General features: G+C 36.0%; 1 protein-coding gene across 7 annotated transcripts in view; it reads left to right on the forward strand.

The window, feature by feature from the left end:
• Window positions 1–19,982, forward strand: part of C2CD5 (C2 calcium dependent domain containing 5) — a 93,623-nt gene that overhangs the window by 58,385 nt on the left and 15,256 nt on the right. For all 7 annotated transcript variants that reach the window (XM_055394150.2, XM_055394155.2, XM_055394156.2 and 4 more), the window contains 10 exons: window positions 3,492–3,683; window positions 7,134–7,320; window positions 10,783–10,947; window positions 12,723–12,863; window positions 15,269–15,332; window positions 15,724–15,785; window positions 16,011–16,109; window positions 16,742–16,831; window positions 17,313–17,400; window positions 18,170–18,256. In XM_055394150.2, coding sequence (XP_055250125.1) covers window positions 3,492–3,683; window positions 7,134–7,320; window positions 10,783–10,947; window positions 12,723–12,863; window positions 15,269–15,332; window positions 15,724–15,785; window positions 16,011–16,109; window positions 16,742–16,831; window positions 17,313–17,400; window positions 18,170–18,256 — 1,175 coding nt within the window. The remainder of the gene's footprint in view (window positions 1–3,491; window positions 3,684–7,133; window positions 7,321–10,782; window positions 10,948–12,722; window positions 12,864–15,268; window positions 15,333–15,723; window positions 15,786–16,010; window positions 16,110–16,741; window positions 16,832–17,312; window positions 17,401–18,169; window positions 18,257–19,982) is intronic.

A 19,982-nucleotide genomic window follows, 5' to 3' on the forward strand; every position in this document is an offset into this window, starting at 1 on the left:
AGAACATTGGAGTGGGTTGCCATTTCCTTCTCCAATGCATGAAAGGGAAAAGTGAAAGTGAAGTCGCTCAGTCGTGTCTGACTTTTCACGACCCCATGGACTGCAGCCCACCAGGCTCCTCCATCCATGGGATTTTCCAGGCAAGAGTGCTGGAGTGGGATGCCATTGCCTTCTCCCACCTGAATGCAGAGGTCCAAAAAATAGCAAGGAGAGATAAGAAAGCCTTCCTCAGTGATCAGTGCAAAGAAATAGAGGAAAACAATAGAATGGGAAAGACTAGAGATCTCTTTAAGAAAATTAGAGACACTGAGGGAACATTTCATGCAAAAATGGGCAAAGTAAAGGACAGAAACGGTATGGACCTAACAGAAGCAGAAGATATTGAGAGGTGGCAAGAATACACACAAGAGCTATACAAAAAAGATCTTAATGACCCAGATAACCACAATGGTGTGATCACTCACCTAGAGCCAGACATCCTGGAATGTGAAGTCAAGTGGGCCTTAGGAAGCATCGCTATGAACAAAGCTAGTGGAGATGATGGAATTCCAGCTGAGCTATTTCAAATCCTAAAAGATGATGCTGTGAAAGTGCTACACTCAATATGCCAGCAAATTTGGAAAACAGCAGTGGCCACAGGACTGGAAAAGGTTGGTTTTCATTCCAATCCCAAAGAAAGGCAATGCCAAAGACTGTTCAAACTACCACACAATTGCACTCATCTCACACACTAGCAAAGTAATGCTCAAAATTCTCCAAGCTAGGTTTCAACATTACATGAACCATGAACTTGCACATGTTCAAGCTGAATTTAGAAAAGGCAGAGGAACCAGAGACCAAATTGCCAACCTCCATTGGATCATAGAAAAAGCAAGAGAATTCCAGAAAAAATCTGTTTCATTGGCTGCGCCAAAGCATTTGACTGTGTAGATCACAACAAACTGTGGAAAATTCTTAAAGAGGTGGAAATACCAGTTAACCTTACCTGCCTCTTGAGAAATCTGTATGCACGTCAAGAAGCAACAGTTAGAACCGGACCTGGAACCAGCAACAGACTGGTTCCAAATAGGGAAAGGAGTACATCAAGGCTGTATATGGTCACCATGCTTATTTAACTTATATACAGAGTCCATCATGCAAAATGCCAGACTGGGTGAAGCACAAGTTGAAATCAAGATTGCTGGAAGAAATATCAATAACCTCAGATATGCAGATGACACCACCATTATGGCAGAAAGTAAAGAGGAACTAAAGAGCCTCTTGAAGTGAAAGAGGAGGGTGAAAAAACTGGCTTAAAACTCAGCATTCAGAAAACTAAGATCATGGTATCTGGTCCCATCACTTCATGGCAAATAGATGGGAAAATAAGGGAAACAGTGACAGACTTTATTTTCTTGGGCTCCAAAATCACTGCAGATGGTGACTACAGCCATGAAATTAAAAGATGCTTGCTCCTTGGAGGAAAAGCTATGACCAACCTAGACAGCATAGTAAAAAGCAGAGACATTACTTTGCTGACTAAAGTCCACCTAGTCAAAGGCATGGTTTTTCCAGTAGTCATGTATGGATATGAGAGGTGGACCATAAAGGAAGCTGAATGCCAAAGAACTGATGCTTTTAAACTGTGATGTTGGAGAAGACTCTTGATATTTCCTTGTACAGCAAGGAGATCAAACCAGTCAGTCCTAAAGGAAATCAAACCTGAATATTCATTGGAAGGACTGATGCTAAAGCTGAAGCTCCAATAACTGACTCATTGGAAAAGACCCTGATGCTGGGAAAGATTGAAGGCGGGAGGAGAAGGGAACGACAGAGGATGAGACAGTTGGATGGCATCACCAACTTGGTGGACAGGAGTTTGAACAAGCTCTGGCAGTTGGTGATAAGCCTCATGTCATGCAGTCCATGGGGTCGCAGAGACACGACTGAGCGACTGAACTGAATGTCATACATTTTAGCACTTTTATTCTTTATGCTTTATGATGTTACACCACCTGTGTTCAAATTTCTGGGAGTTATTTGGTTAAAAATTGTCCCAATTTTCGTCTTTCTGTGTCCCCCTTGTACCCCGTCTGCTTTGGATTCAAACAAACTGGTGTTAAAATCTAATGTCTGCTACTTAGTACTTTTTGTGACTGAGCAGATTACTTAGCATCTCAGTTTGGTTTCAGACCAAGTGAAACTAGGTTTTGTTTCTCTGTGCTTGGCATTGTATTGAAAGGGGTGTTCATGTAGCTATAGTTTTCTTACTTAATCTTTTTTTTAAAAAAGAACCTTTCTGAGTAGATACTGTTGTTCCAGTTTTATAGAGGAGACTCTCAGAGGTTAAATGACTTGCTCAGGCTCACAGCTCTGCTCATATCTGTTTCCCTTGTTATTTCTAATAAGCCAGAATGCCATCCCAACAGTAAAAGAATAATATCTGGGAGAAACTTAATTTAATTTAGAGGTTTACTGAGAAAATTCTGTGAAATAATGTATACAAAGAATCTATGCAAAGCCTGATTCCTGGGAGGTATAGTAACTTGTAAACTTTTAAATGAAACAGAATTGAGAACCCACATCTTTTCAGAGCCATGGATGTGACTGTGTGAAATCCTGCTGTTCTCCATGGAGTTTTCCTCTTCCCTTCCTATTCTGATTTCTTCAGATTCAATGACTGAAAAAAGACTTAATCATTCTAAAATGATTTCATAAACAACCTATTACAGTAGACATTTTACAATGAATGGGAAGGTTGTGGGTCGTTCGTTTGTGCTTCATGTATGATGGATGTTCATTTCTGAAACATAGGTGTTTTGGTTTCTCTAAAAGGCTACAACAGACATTAGAAATTAGTAACTTTAGAGTGTGCCTAGCTTTGACTTTTTTTTCCCTTTTAAATACATTTGTTTCTAACTGTAGATTTTTTTCAAATTGGTTAAGTTTTTTCCCTTAGGAATTATTTTCTGATTTTATGTGTATTATCTTTTCAGATAAGAAAAGCATATCACTCTTATTATGTAGCCATTTAAAAAAATATTTAATTTTTAATTGATTGATTCTTGGTTTGCAATATTGGTCTGATTTCTGTCATACATCAATCATTCATTTTTATATTGTATCCTAAAGGAGAAACCATTGGAATAATAGTGGTTTTTGTCAGGTCATCAAACAAGAATTGAGGGAGGGGATATATGTATACCGATGGCTGATTCATGTTGAGGTTTGATAGAAAACATCAAAATTCTGTAAAGCAATTATCCTTCAATTAAAAAATAAATTAAAAAAACATAATTTATAGAAAATGCCTCTCTTACTTGTGTAAGCCTCTTCTTTCATAACAGAGTATGTGGTTCTGATTTCCTGTTTATTTCTTATCATAGTGGTACCTATTATGGTCAAAGTTATGGTATAGTTTGTACACAAGTACTGGATAGGTAATATTTGTTTTTGGAAAAATGTATAGAATTTTCAAGAATGCCTTTTTTCCCCTTAATGTATCCATATAGGCTAGAAGAAAATTTGCCTGCAGGCTGTGGATTTTGCCATATACCATATGATGAACTGAATATGCCGTTTCCAGCTCATCTCACATACTGCAATAACTGCAGGAAACAAAAAGTTCCTGATGTTCTCTTCACAACTATAGACCTCCCAGTGGATGCAACAGTTATTGGAAAAGGTTGTCTCATTCAAGCAAGGTATGTTTGTGAAGACAGTACTTGGGGTCCTTGAAGGAATATAGAGTATGAAGTCCAATAGACATATTTGATCCATATGATTTTACTGTATGGAAAATCGGAAGGAAAAATCCTCTTTATGAGACTCAGATAAACTTGTATGCAAAAGCAGTCTTAAACATTGAAATTAGGTACAAATATTTATTATTATGAAGATTATTAACCTGTCACAGGTGAGGGATGTGACTCAGTATGCTTTATTGACGTTAAATATCTGATCCATTTTGGAAGTTGACTTTTTGTTCTTTAAGAATGGTGCTAAAAAAAAAAAAAGAATGGTGCTATGTGGGTTTTTTTTTTGTTTTTATTTTTAACAATTTCAGTTGGCTGGTAAGAGTTCTCTTTAAAGTGTGCTGGAATAGGAAATTGAAAGGCACACAGGAAACAGCTGCAGCTATCTAGGTCACTAACAACTGCCAGGCTGCCAAATCCATGGAGCATTTCTGTCCTCATTTTACTTAAGGTCTCAGCAGTAATCACACAGCTGATTGTTTTCTCCTTGAAATTCATGACTTCACAATGCCATACTTCCTCTTTTTTCCTGTCTTTGTAATCTTCATTCCTCCTCATTTCTTGTTCCTTGAGAGCCATGAGTTCAGACCCTCTTCTCAAAGCTCTCTTTCTAGTTGAAGTCATCATCTCCTATATATCTGTATTCTGTCTGTAACTCTAGGATTCCCAAATTTATAGCTCTAGTTCAGAGCTTTCTTCTGAGCTTCAGACCAGTATACTTTGCTGTCTACTTTACACCCCACTTTGATAAGCATCTCATATTTGTTCCATATTTAACTGCTGATTTTATCCATTTTTTTCATATTGGTATTTCCTGTTTTCATAAGTGATACTTGCTCTATTCAGTTCTTCATTGCAAATGGTATTCTTAGACATTGTTCTGTTTCCTAACCTCCCACATCAGAATTATTTCAAAGGCATGTTATATTTTCTTCTAAAATATATTTCTAATCTGTTTCCTTTTTGCTTTCATTCCCTCTTGCATCTTAGACCTTCCATTTAGAACTATTTTTCTTTCGCCTTCGTTATCTCCTTGAGTATTTTTTTGATGGATCTATTGATGGTGAACTATTTTTATGTGTCTGAAAATGAGCCTATTTTATCTTTAAGCAGTATCTTATCTCGCAGTTATTTTCTTTAAGCACACTGAAGATACTCTTCCACTGCCTTCTGGACTCCTTTGCAACTGTTGAGAAATAACCTATTAGACTAACTGTTCTTTTGAAGTTTGTCTGTTTTTTTCCCTCAGGCTGTGTGCAAGCTATTTTATTTGTCTTCGGTTTTCTTCAGTTTCCCTGTAGAGTGTTAGGTATGGAGTTCTCTTTATCCTAACTGTTATACCTTGGACATCTTGAATTTATAGATTGGTATCTTTCATGTGTTTAAAAAAATTTTAGGTTAGTTCTGTGATTCATCTGTTCTCTCGTCTTGATATTCCAATTAAAGTATGTGAGACTTTCTGACTGCCTCGTCCATGTCTGTTACTTTCTTATCTATATTTTTAATCTTTTTTATTTCTTTAGTTATATTTTGAATATTTTCTTATCTTTCAGTTCTTTAGTTTTGTCTTCAGTTGTCTTTAATATGCTGTTATGCCTAATAATTGGGTTTAAAATTTTTGATTTTTTATTTCCAGAAGTTGTATTTTATTCTTTTTCACATCTGATACAACATACTATAGTCTGTGTTTGATCCTGTAACTGATGATTTTAATATCTAAAAACATTTTTTTTCTGTTGTTTCTGCTGGTTATTGTTCATTGTGTTTTACTTGCTTTGGCAAATATTGTAAAAAGTCCTGTGTGCCCTTCACCTAGCTTCCCCGATTGGTGACATCTTACACAGCTGTAGTAGGATATCAGCTAGGATACTGACACTGTTATAATGGTTTTAACTATGCTCCAGACCTGAATTAGTTTTACATTGTTACTACTTGCATTCATTAAAGTATTTGTGTGTGTGTGTATATATGTCTGTGCAGTTTTATCTGACAGATTGTGTAAACCACCGTTGCAGTCAGGACACACAGCTGTTCACCATCACAAAAGAGCTTCCTTATGCTCCCCACTTACGTTTATACCCTGTATTGCCCCTTGCCCTGGTCCTGTGATGCTTTTAGGAAGATTTTTAAAAGTACATAGTTTATCCAGTTTTTTTTTTTTCTTGTTTTAGGTCTTCTTCAACAGTTAGGTCTTTAGTCTTCTTCAACAGTTCTCAGAGTGTGGCCCTTAGACCAATAGCATCACCATCCTGGGGGAACGTATAGAAATGCAGATTGAGGCTCTGTTCCAGAACAGTTGACTCAGAAACCCTAGGGATGGAGCCCAGCAGTTGTTTTGTAACAAGCCCTGCAGGTGGTTCTGATGCAAGCCTGCATTTGAAAACTACTGGCCTGAGCAGCCTGGCTTACCTGTTTGGGGATCTTCTCTTCATCTTGTCAGTCAGCTTTTTAGTCCAAGCTTTTGTTGTCTGTCAGCTAAGTAGCTCTTGTTCTCCATCCCCACATAATCAGTTCTCTTTGCACCATTCTCTGTGTAGCATATAAATGATGTCCTAAAATATACATTTTCATGTTACTTCTTAAAATCTATCTTGGATTCCCATTGCTGGTAGAATAAAATCAAACTCCTCACCATGACCAAGCCTAACATATTCATGCCCATGCTTAACTGCATCCTCCTCTGTGCTGCCCTCACCTTAGCTCACTTCACTTGAGCTGCAATGGTCTCCTTTCGGTTCTTTTTATATGCCAACTTCATTCCATCGTTGTCTTTCTCCAGCAGTCCCAATTCCATCTTGTCTCGTGGCTCAGGTGTTATCTCTGCTCTGAGGCCTTCTGTCCAATTTTTCTTTCTTCACCTGGTTTATTTTCTGCACACACCTGATTCTTAAGCGTTGTCTGCAGTTGCTTTGTTTCTTTGTCTTTTTTTTATTACTCCTCCCCTGGAATACAGTCATGAGCAGGGTCTCTGCGTTTTATTCCTTGATTATTGCTCACCACCTAGAACAGTGGCTGACACATGGTAGATACTCAAGTTTTATATTCTTTTAATGAGTAAATTAACTTTTTTTTCTCTGTTGTCCATCCATTATAAATGACCATGTGGAGTTATGAAACCTAAGGTTTAAAATTATGTTCTCTGATGATTTTGATTACTGTTTGTTTCATTTCTAGAGATTTTGAGTTTTTTTCCCTTTTGTTTATCAAAATGGGACTTTTAGCAAAAGTATATACAGTGAAAAAAAATGGCAGAAAGGATTATTGATAAAACATAATAAGCCCATCTGAAGCAAGTAAATGTTTTTCATCAAGCACATTTTCAGAAAGTTTTAAAAATTGGATATTGCTTAAGATGGTATCAGGAACACTGTCCACTGACTACATTATTTTCCTTAATAGGTTGTGTCGCTTAAAAAAGAAGGCACAGGCAGAAGCAAATGCCACAGCCATCAGTAATCTCTTGCCATTTATGGAATATGAAGTGCATACTCAGCTAATGAATAAACTAAAACTCAAAGCAATGAATGCTTTATTTGGACTGAGAATTCAGATCACAGTGGGCGAAAATATGTTGATGGGCTTAGCGGTAAGTTTCAAGATGTTTTGTTTTTGTTTTGTGATTCATGTAGTTGTAGATTCTGTTTTATGTAATTCAAAGAGTCTTTTAAGAAGACTTAGCTAAAAAATTGGCATTAAGACTTCTAAAGGGTAGGGACATTATAAGAAGAAAAGAACCCAGTGATAGACTTTCAGATACTTTTATATTTCTTTATGAAATTATTATTTGAAATTAAATTAGTAAGCTATTATATAAATTTAAATTTATGTTATTATTCTGCTTTTGTATTCAGATTATAATTCTCTATAATTATAATAGTCACATTTCTAAGAATTACCATGTAGACCTTATTTTGTAAGTTGGCCACCATTGTCTCGTCTTTATTATTGTTTATACATTGCTAACATAGGGTTTTTCCTTCTCAGCATTGTTAACATTTGGGGCTGTATAACTCTGTTATATGGGGCGTCTTATTCATTGTGGGATGTTTGGCAGCATCCCTGGCTTTTGTCCACTAGATGCTAATAGCCTCTCATACAGTGTGACTACTGACAACCCAAGCCGTCCCCAGTCATCACCAGGTGTCCTTTAAGGGGCAGAACCACTCCTTAGCATGGAGGATCACTGTGCTAAAAGAATCTCTTTTTTTAATGGAGAAAATCGGTACATGTGAGACATATGCACCAGTGGTCAACAGTAGAGTATGCTGTAAAATAGTATGTTTCTGAAGTGCCAGTAAATTGTGAGGCAGTGAAAAGCTCTTTATCTTAGCTTCATGTGAATCTTGATGTATTAGAAAGTAAGTTCTGACGGGGACTTCCCTGGTGACTCAGTGGTAAATAATCTGCTTGCAGTGCAGGAAACCCAGGTTTGACCCCTGGCTCAGTCAGGGAGATCCCCTGGAGATGGGGATGGCTACCCACTCCAGTATTCTTGCCTGGAGAATCCCTTAGACAGAAGAGCCTGGCGGGCTATAGTCAATGGGGTTGCAGAGTTGGACATGACTGAGCTACTGACACACACACACACAAAGTTCTCTCATATTCGCGACACTTTGCCAGACAGACATTTTGTCTGCGTCACCAGTACTTTTCAAACTGGAATTCTTTGTCATCTTGGAGACATATAATTGTAATAAATTTATGAAGTTTGGATTCTTTTTCTCTGTATGCATTTGTAGATTAAAATGCTGAATTATTTTCTGCTTCATCTATTCTTTCTATAAATTTCTATATGTAGGTGATAATTGTGTGACAGTGATTAATTAGGAAATCTCACTTTTTTAAAACAAGCGAAATTTATAGTGATAATAAAAGCAGTTGGATTAATATTAAAATATTTGGTAGTTCAGTTCAGTCGCTCAGTCGTGTCCGACTCTTTGCGACCCCATGAATCACAGCACGCCAGGCCTCCCTGCCCATCACCAACTCCCGGAGTTCACTCAAACTCATGTCCATCGAGTTGGTGATGCCATCCAGCCATCTCATTCTCTGTCGTCCCCTTCTCCTCCCACCCCCCAATCCCTCCCAGCATCAGAGTCTTTTCCAGCGAGTCAACTCTTCGCGTGAGGTGGCCAAAGTATTGGAGTTTCAGCTTTAGCATCAGTCCTTCCAATGAACACCCAGGATTGATCTCCTTTAGAATGGACTGGTTGGATCTCCTTGCAGTGACCTATCTAAAAACTCATGCCTAGCAAGGACATAACATAAAAGTGTAGTTGGGCTGAATATAGAACTGCAGTGATTGGTGGGTGTCTTGGGGACTAAGAGCTTGGTCAGATTCTAAAGTTTAAAGAACAGTGTGCCAATTTTAGAAAATAATTTGATGGTTGAGCCCCAGGAAACTAGTTTGTGACCCAGGTATAATTCTTCATTACTCCCTCAGATACTGCCTTTTCTGATTCTTACTGATCTTTTCTTCTTGATCACTAGGGACACTCACTGTAACTGTTGGAGACTTTTTTAGTCTGTACACCTGAATCTCAAGGTCCTAAGAGTAGCTTTCTCAATAGGTTATCTCTGATGAGTGTCTCTTGGGTATGTGGCACTGCACTACTCTGGAAGAAATGTGACATTATCTTAACTTTACAAGAGAAGACAGATGCCATAATAGATTGAGACTTGTCCAAAGTGTTATGGTTGTACATACCAGTTTCAAATGCAGGCCTGTCTAGTTCCAGAGTTTATATTCTCAGCCATGCTGGGTTGTTGCCTCATTAGTGAATGCAGTTAAGAAAGTGTTAAGAGATGGTGCTCTAAGGCTTCATATGGTGCAGAGGGCATTCTGAGCTTGAGCATCGGAGGCTGGGTTGTGGGTCCAGTCATGGACATGTGAACAAACCAGGAGAAAGAGCTTCTGGGGACCAGACTTCATAGAGCTCACCACACGCTTTCCAGGATGGGCTTTAACAAAATTGGCACTTCTAAAAATTTTAGTAACAACAACTGTTACAATTTATGCAACTATCCAGAGTTAAAAGAATTGTCTTCTCTTTTCTCCAAGCTTCCCTGGTGGCTCAGATGGTAAAGCGTCTGCCTCCAATGCGGGAGACCCGGGTTTGATCCCTGGGTTGGGAAGATCTCCTGGAGAAGGAAACAGCAACCCACTCCAGTACTCTTGCCTGGAGAATCCCATGGATGGAGGAGCCTGGTGGGCTACAGTCCATGGGGTCGCAAAGAGAGTCAGACATGACTGAGCGACTTCACTTTTTCTCCATTCTACTCCTTTGATGTTAACAATTTGCTGTGTGTACTTTTATACATTTTGTTTTGCTTTCTTTCCTTACAGAAACATATTTAAACATAAAGCACATGTGTGTGTGTGTGTTTTATCTTGTTTTGTGTTACCCTTAATAGGTTTTCAGTACTAATGACATGCAGTACTGTTACAAAGTCAGAATTTAGTATTTAATTAAATATTTAAAATAAATCTGTATCAGGTTTTCTTTCTTGGTGATTATGAAGTTACGATGATATAGTGGAAAGTTCTTGGTTTTAAGAGTTTGAAACACATTCACATCTCTTCTCAAGATAATGTGATCCTGAGTAAGCCTCCTATCCTTTCTAAACTTCAGTTTCTTTACTTGCTTTGCATAAGTTTCCTTTTTACTTTTGCCACTTTGAAGATAAACTGCTTGTTCATGTAATACTTTATTACAATTTTCAATCATATTTTCCTGAGCTTTTTTTTTCTGTGCACATTATTTTTTACAGTCATGAGGAAAAACTTTAAAGTCCAGTTGGGTATGCAGAGCCAAGAAATTGTCCTTTCACTACCGTGTCTGACCTACCCAGGGTTCTCACTGGAAGTAACCAACCCTTGTACTACCAGTTCTGTTTTTCTCTGTCCTTTTACATATGTCCTGTGCAAACACTGGTGCTAATTATCTTTTTCCTACAGGACAAGGACCATATTTCTGAATATGAATACTGAAGAACTGTTATGATTTAGATATTTTTTTTCTCATTATTCCCCCATTATTTTTACCAGTCAGCCACCGGTGTGTATTTAGCAGCTTTACCAACGCCTGGAGGTATTCAGATTGCTGGAAAGACTCCTAATGATGGCTCATATGAGCAGCATATATCTCATATGCAGAAGAAGATAAATGATACAATTGCCAAGAATAAAGAATTGTATGAAATCAATCCTCCGGTAAGTGAAATAAATCTCCATTGTAAATACATAAGTTATTGTTTACATGTTAGTGTATTTCTAGGTTCCTTTAAGGAATTTTTTTCTACACTGTCTAAATTTGCTGTCCCCATTACTCATTCTTTCTCCTTCCTTTACATCCATGCTCAAATGTCTTATTTTTTAGGGAAGCAACTCCGAACACCCTATTTAAAAAATGGTAACTCTCCCATCAATTTTTGGTGCTACCCATCTCCCTTCAGTGTTTCATTGTTTTCCATTTCTCTTGTGTGTATTTATGTGTGAAGTATGTTTTTGTGTATTGCTTGATGCTCCTGGGCATCCCTGATAGCTCAGTTGGTAAAGAATCTGTCTGCAATGCAGGAGACCCCAGTTTAAATCAGGAAGATCTACTGCAGAAGGGCTAGGCTATCTACTCCAGTACTCTTGGGCTTCCTTTGTGGCTCAGCTGGTAAAGAATCCGCCTGCAATGTGGGAGACCTGGGTTTGATCCCTGGGTTGGGAAGATCCCCTGGAGAAGGGAAAGGCTACCCACTCCAGTGTTCTGTCCTAGAGAATTCCATGTACTGGTACCACAAAGAGGGGTCACAAAGAGCTGGACACGACTGAATGATAAGTGCTTGTTGAGTAACCAAATAAATGGCTTAAATTTTTCTTTATTTAGTGTAAAGAAAGATTGCTTATCTATGGCAAAAATACTAAAAAATGAAGGATCTTTTCTTTCTCATTTTGTAGTCACTGTAACAGGCACCCTGTCAGATTTATGTAGGGCAGATTAATCTGGAAAGCAAGTAAGGCAATGGATATGAAGGTGCTGCAGAGTAGCTGAGTTAGGAAACTGCGGTGGCAGTCTTATGTAAGGTGTGCCCTAGCAGAGAACATTGAAAACAGTTTGGAAAAACTTTTTTCAAAATAATTTCCTTGGTTGTTTTTTTTTTTTTTTTTAAAGATAGCGCTGTTATACCAACAGCAGGCTTTATCTTTTACATTTGTGTTCACATACCCACTCTGTTGATATCCTTGTGGCCAGTAGCTATTTAGAACCTCTAGTTAGCTGCCATCTTTGGCTATAAAATAGGTAAAAACTTACGAATCCATATAAGATTGCACCATACATTTACCTTAAAAAGATCATTGTAACTGTCAGAATTTATTTAGCTTAATAAGTTGCATAGCAAATACATGTATAATATATGTATTATGTGTATAAACACAAACAGAACACAAATGTACACACACATATAACGTATGTTATATACCACGTTTTACTATTTGGGGCTTTGAAAAATTACCAGTGCATAAGATATAAAAGATTAGGATGTTATTTGGGTACATAATCTTTAATTCTTTATGCTTTATTTAGAACTTTCAAATGTCGAGTAGAAAACACTGTGAGCTGGAAAAACTGCCAGTTCCCTGCCAGCTGAAGTGTCCTCTTTGTACACTAGATGTCAGTGTTGCCTTGCTGTGTCTGTTTCTGGATTATTGTATCAGGGTGGTGGTGGTTTAGTCCCTAAGTTGTGTCTGACTAAAAGAGATAGCCATGTAGTCTATAAAAGTTTAATTATTCCTAAAGATTATAATTAAATATAGACTATGAATACATTTTACAGATCCCCGCCGTAGTTTTCTATTAATATGCAAATTTAAAACCAGACTGAAGCATACAAATACCAAATCATTATATTGAACACCTGAAACTGCTATGTTTCATGTCAACTGAAGCTCCCTTAAACAGAAAAAGATATGATATAAAGCAATTCTGTTTCTTTCAGGAGATATCTGAAGAGATTATAGGATCCCCCATTCCAGAACCTAGACAACGCTCAAGACTTTTGAGATCTCAGTCAGAAAGCTCTGATGAAGTTACAGAATTGGACCTTTCACATGGGAAAAAAGATGCCTTTGTTTTGGAGGTATTATTGCATTGAAATAATTTCTAAAAGTTTTTGGATGATAAGATATGTATTTTTACAATCAGATCCTAAATTGGTGTGATTTTTTAAATCATTACAACTGTTATAAATGTCAAAAGAATGTTTTCTTACAGAAATTGCAACAAATTTGAATATATCAAGACTTAGTAATATATCTTCTGTTTAACACCAGATGACTGATAAAATAATGTAGATGGTTTGAGAAGAATTAATGTTGGAGTTGAAATAAAAATATTAAACTTTTGGAGCTATTTTTGTAAATTTGAATTAATTTAAATAAGGTTGTATTCCTTCACTTACTATAGTTCTTACCTACTTTATAGGTTATAATGTTACTATAACGTTTTTACATGTAGCATAATAATATAAGCATTGTAGTGTTTTCTTGCTGAGTTCAGAATATGTAATTGAACTTTCATTGTAAAAATACATTCAGAACTGACTTTCCTGAAGAATAAATGTGACATGAAAGGTTTATGGAACCTCTGCTTTCACAGATCTGCTTCCCAGGCACTCCCCTGTAGAATGCTTAGCTTTAAAAGGGTTGATGATCTTTCTTTGATCCTGAAGGAAAGGAAAATAAATGAGGATACTGAGAAATGTTTCCTGGTAAGGTGACAATTGAGAGAAAAAAATCTGATGTCTGCATCTCAGTAAAGCAGGAAGGTGACAGTAGAATTGAACTGGGTTGGGATTGGAGGCTTGAAGAGTCTAGAACAGTGCCTGTGAATGATTAGGATGTCAGCTGTAGAAGATGCTCAAGGCTTAACTGAGATGAGAGTATTACCTTTTAGAAAACTCAAAACTATAAGACTTTGTACGCTTTTCTCATAATTTCTACAGTCTGAGAATGGAAAAAAAGAAGTGTAGGTCAATAAAAGATTAAGAAGTAACAAGCTCCAGAGTTCTGTTTAGAGCAGTGCTACTCAGCAACGAGTTGACTCACTGGAAAAGACTCTGATGCTGGGAAAGGTTGGGGGCGGGAGGAGAAGGGGACGACCGAGAGTGAGATGGCTGGATGGCATCACCGACTCTGTGGACATGAGTTTGAGTGAACTCCGGGATTTGGTGATGGACAGGGAGGCCTGGCGTGCTGTGATTCATGGGGTCGCGGAGAGTCGGACACGACTGAGCGACTGAACTGAACTGAACTGACTCAGTGTCCTGGGATGTGGCATTGGCACCAGCTGGGAGTTTGTAAGAAATTCAGACCCTGGGGCCCCTACTTCAGACCTCATACATGAATATTTCAAGGTGGGGCCCTGGAATCTGTTTCACAAACCCTCCAGATGATTCTTAGTATTACTTAAACCTTGATCCAGAGCATTTTTGATACTTCTGATCCTGGGATTTTAGCTAGTTGGAGAATGGAAGTGCTTCAAGTGTGGACAAGAGGGCAAGGTATAGATTCAGTAAAAGAAGGGACAGAGCAACACAAGGGTTGTGTTTGGAGAGCGCTTGAGATCTTGGTGTGAAATGTTTTGGGGAATACCACAGTTGAGGTATGGCCGTGACTGTGAGTAACTGAATCAAAGTGTAAGTGAAAGTGGTTCTTGATATCTCAAGGGTATGTGATAGGACTTAGACCCCCAAGGTACAATGAATGTCTATATATGTCCAGTTGGATATGTTCACTATTTATAATTCACAACAGAATATTGAGACGTAAGAAAAATGGAATTTGTACTTACTCTTTTAAGATATACCTTTACATTTATCCCTATGTAATTCTATTTTAAAGCAGTTCCATATTTAGCCAAAAGATTTTTTAAAGTTACACTTTATTAGTTTAAACAGAATGGCAAGCCACTCCAGTACTCTTGCCTAGAAAATCGCATGGACAGAGGAGCCTGGTGGGCTGCAGTCCATGGGGTCGCTACTAGTCGGACACGACTGAGCGACTTCACTTTCACTTTTCACTTTCACACATTGGAGAAGGAAATGGCAACCCACTCCAGTGTTCTTGCCTGGAGAATCCCAGGGACGGCAGAGCCTGGTGGGCTGCCGTCTATGGGGTCGCACAGAGTCGGACACGGCTGAAGTGACTTAGCAGCAGCAGCAGTGATTGTTTATGTTATCTTTGTAAATTGAAACATTTTGAAACACGCCTTCAAAAAGACTTGAGAAAAGGCTTGATTTTTTTTTTTAACCCAGTATACTTTGTAATGTAAGATATTTCATTTAGAAGTGTTTATAATTATTATTGCAGTAAAGTTTATAGATTCTAGAAAATTTTTTTCAAATTTTATGCTTTAACTTAGGGGAAAATGGCTCTACTTTTCCTTGACTCTTTATGTTTTCTATTTAATAAATGATAAAAATAATCTTAAAAATTTGAAATAATTATATTATTTATGTGATAGGTTTAATCTTTTCATTTTCAGATTGATGACACAGATGCTATGGAAGATGTACATTCTCTCCTTACTGATGTCCCACCTCCGTCAGGTAAATAGAGAAAAATTACCTGAGAGGAGACTCGTTTTGCATATCAGTATTTCAGTTCATAATTATTATAGCACTAACTTTAAAGGCTTTATCAGTGTTACATTCTGTCATGTTCTTTGCTGCCCCAAGGTTGAAAACACAGTGTTTAAAAATATTTACATTAGAACTTAGGTGAACTGATTTTTAATCCTTTTATGTTTATCATTAACCCCCAAAACCATGCTCATTTATTAACGTGGTCTAAAGTTTCTCAGAGGTATAGAGTTTTAGAAAAAAAGAATGAGTAGATTTTACAGTTAGGACTTCATGTAATAATTGAAATATGTTATCCTTTAACAGCAAGAATAAATGAAATAGTATCATAAGTTTTAACTGTAATTTATTTTGACAGGCTTTTATAGTTGTAATACAGAAATTATGCCTGGTATAAATAATTGGACATCTGAAATACAGGTAAACCTTTTAATCTTAATTTTAAGCAATTATAGCATGTGTGATTTGGGCAAGTTTTTTCTTAACATGTGTCTTCTTTTTGCCTCCTTATTGCAATTAAATCTTATTTTTTAGGAAAATAATCACTATAGTAGTAGTATGGTAGTTATTGTTTATTTTATTTTCTGTTACAGTATGTAGTTAAAAGTAATGAAATGACATGCCATTATATCTTCCCATATTTAGATGTTTACATCAGTAAGAGTAATCCGATTAAGCAGCCTTAACCTGACTAATCAAGCCCTTAATAAGAACTTTAATGATCTCTGTGAAAACTTGCTTAAGGTAGGAACCTTCTGACTAACTATACTTTAGTTAAAACGTCTAAGGATCTTGAGATTTAAAAAGAAAAGTGCTTATATTGTCTGGAATACCTTGCACAGTGGTAGGGGCAGTTACTTTTATTTATTTGTCAATCTTAACCTGCCACCAAGTAAAATGCCAAAGTTGTCCTCTCCATCCTAATATGCCACAGTATAAAAAGTATATATTTTGAGTTATTTCATAGCTTTAAACTGCATAAAAATGTGTATTTATAAATTTTAAAAACCACTCTTTCTTATGTTGTTATGACTTAGAAATATGACTAAATCTTACTGTCTGCTTAGATATTAAAACTGTATTCATTTTTTAATGTTTTAAAATTTCCATTTTTTATTTTTATTTTTTTAATTAATTTATTTTAATTGGAAGATAATTACTTTACAATATCATGATGGTTTTTGCTTTATATCAACATGAATCAGCCATGGGTATACATGTGTCCCCCTCCAAACTGTATTCTTAATGAAAGAATAGACAAAACAGAAATGTTTTAATCTTTTGAATTTTATTTGCCACAGTAAAATATGCATTAAAAATTATTTTTTATGGGTTTTTAAATTAAAGTGATATTACTAATATTTTCTTTTGTGTAGAGCCTGTATTTTAAACTACGGTCTATGATCCCCTGCTGCCTTTGCCATGTCAATTTTACAGTCTCTCTCCCTGAAGATGAATTAATTCAGGTAATTAAAGTTTAGTCTATTATTTAAAAAGATTTCTTTGATCTGTTTTAATATTATGCATTTGCCATATTTGAGAAGTATCAGCTGCTTTATTTCAAAATATTTTTAAGCATGTTATTACGAGTCAGACCTTGTCTGTCCGTTTTGCTTTTGTGAACTCTAGTTATCTAAAGGTGGAATCACGTGTATTCTAGCATAATACCCACTGGGAGTTCTGCCTCACTGTGACTTCTGCAGTCTGCATCCTTTAGAGAATGTTCTTGAGCTTTTTCTGGAATACCTAGTTTAGGTGTACATGTTGGGCTTAGTTGTAGTCTGAATGTCTGAGTTTATGTGCAGTTCTGGTTAAGAATTTTAACCAGTAAAAGTAAAGGCAAATTAGCAAGTTTGTATAAGTTGTTCCATGGTAGTGAGAAAGATTTGTGAGAAGATTATTTTGGGAATGATTACTTTGCTCATCATATTGTTTCTGTGATTCTAGGTTACAGTCACAGCAGTTGCAATAACTTTTGACAAAAATCAGGCTTTACAGACTACAAAAACACATGCTGAGAAGTTATTGCAAAGAGGTAAACCTGTGGTAGATGGGAGCATGATTCAGTGAAAAAATATATTTGTCTATTTTATAGTTCAGTGAAAAAATACAGAGGATAAGTGACCAAATGATATGTTTTTTGATAAGATACTGTTACTTTTCCTGTTTTCTTTATCAGGATAACTGTATGGATAAGGTATGACTGGCTTTTTTTTTTTCTTTCACATGTGGAATGGGTGGTTCACTGCTGTTTACGCATGAAATGCGGCTGTTTTTTAGACTTAGATTGTATCATTAATTCTGCAGCAATTTAGAGGCTCTGAAAAAAAAAGAAATTTTCTGAAGTTTAATGACTTGCTGGCTAAATAAATATCTAAAATATTTTAAGTTGAATATATTACACCTGTGTAGTAGTGATTAAATGTCAGATTGAGAGATGTATTAAATGATGATGTGTTCAGATATTTATCAAAGAAAATAGACAATAACTGGTTTAAGTATCACAGAACTAGTATAGTATCAATACAAAAGTAGGATAGTAATAATTTTTAGTGAGTGCTTATTCTTTGCACGGCAGTGTGCTAAGAGGTTTATATGTATCATCCTTTCTAAATCTCACAACAGTCCCTCCTGGAAAGATAGCAGCCACTCTCAGTGTCTGCAGGTGAAGGTAGAAAGCACAGAGAAAATAACTAGAATAAATTGAGTTGGGGGAAAATACATATATTATCCCAGATTCTTAATTTTTTAAAAATTAATAAGAAATCATTACTAATAATTTATATTTTTTCTTGCTTCTCTAGCCTCTACAGATAATGAAGAACTTCTGCAGTTTCCCCTGGAACTCTGTTCAGATTCACTTCCTTCTCATCCTTTTCCACCAGCTAAAGGTTGGTTAAGCAAGAGAAATGCAAGCACAAATACTAGTTTCTAGATACTTTGACTTGCTTCTTGATTGTAGGTGATCTAACTTAATTTTGAAATGGAGATTTGTTCTTCATTCCCTCATTGTATGTTTCTTCATGTTCATAAAGGGGAGAGAGTACTGTTGCTTTCATTTTAATTTCTCTAGTAATCTCATCATAACTTATTAAGGTAATTTTTCATATGATATTCTGTTCTAATACCTCAAATATATTAAAGTTTTATTTTCAGAGGTTTGGATTTCTCAAAGTTAACTGTTCACATAAAATATCAATTTTTGATATTTTTATCTGATGAATTTTTTCCAGCAACATTCTAACCTCTTGCAGAAACTTAGATTTTCTTAGAAAACAAAATACTTATTTTCTTCAGAAGCTATGTGGAGAGAGGTTTTGGGCAAGGATTAGTACAAGTAAGAAAGGGATGAGCTTTCTGTCTTTCAGGTGTCTTATATTTGAGGAACGTTTTTTCAAATGCAAAATGATTATCCCTTAATTCAGTAGCAGCAGGTCTGTTTACATCTGTACAAATCTTTGGAGAAGAGTGGGAGGTAGTTTTTTCCATTTCTCTTGTGATTTCAATGTAATTCTTACAAAAGTTTCAGAATTACTGTACCTTATCTTAGAGAAGTTTATACACAATAAATGTTTGTGTTTTTTCCTAAACTTTTATTCTGAGAAATGATGCATTCATTATGCATGCATGATTATTTAAAATCAATTATTTAAATGATTATTTAAAATCAAATGGCCTTTCTGATGTTTACATTTTATAATGCATATGGTTTCTACTTGTCAGTTTATCTGATACCAAGTTAGTTATAATACATAATATTTTAAAATTCACATTGTGTATATATCAGTAGAGTCTTTACTAAATCAGTTCAGAGTCTATGAAGATAAACAGATCTTGACTTATATTTTGGAACTGAAAAGGTTAAGCTACTTTCAGATTTGGAACTTTCTAACATGGTTACCATGTGGTTCCTTTTCCTTTTTGTCCAAATTGAAATTCTCATTTAGAACTTCATAGAGAATTTCTTTAAAAAAAAAAAAAAAAAGAAGGGATAAATCCAAAGATAATCTGAGTTCACATTTATAACTTAAGTATAGCTTTTAAAACAAAAAGCAGAACAGTCTAGAATCTTCCTTGAACTGACTAGATAAGATTTATTTTTTTAAACACGTGCTTTCTGTGGAAACTTACATTTAACACAGGGTTAGTTTCAAACTACTTAGTTTATCCTTACCCAGCAGTGGTGAGCAGGGGGCAAATAAAACCAATAACCCAATCAGCAATAAGTTTTGATTAGTTGCTAATAAATAAAAATATTTATTTGTGGAGTTGAGGTCCCCATCAGCTCTATTTTACCATGTTGTTAATAGTTACTGAATTCTGCGGAAGATTAAATTTAAACTCTGTAAATTAGCCATGTCTATATTGATAACTTATAGTTTCTGTAATAGCTTTCAAAATGTTTTCAAAGGTAATTGAAACTAATGCTTTTTGTAGTAATTAGTATATTTTGCACAAATGATACTCTGTGAACTGAAAAACAAAGAGAATTTGAGTAGAATAAGTTATATCTAAACAATACCTAAAACATTTGCATTTTATTTTAAGGAGCATGGGAAAGGGCCATAAAGTGGACTAATAAGCAAGAGACCTGGCTTTTTTCTCAGTTCTGCTCCT

This window comes from Moschus berezovskii, chromosome 6 (assembly GCF_049115385.1).
Source record: "Moschus berezovskii isolate FMDL1 chromosome 6, NW_MosBer_1.0, whole genome shotgun sequence".
Taxonomy (NCBI): domain Eukaryota; kingdom Metazoa; phylum Chordata; class Mammalia; order Artiodactyla; family Moschidae; genus Moschus; species Moschus berezovskii.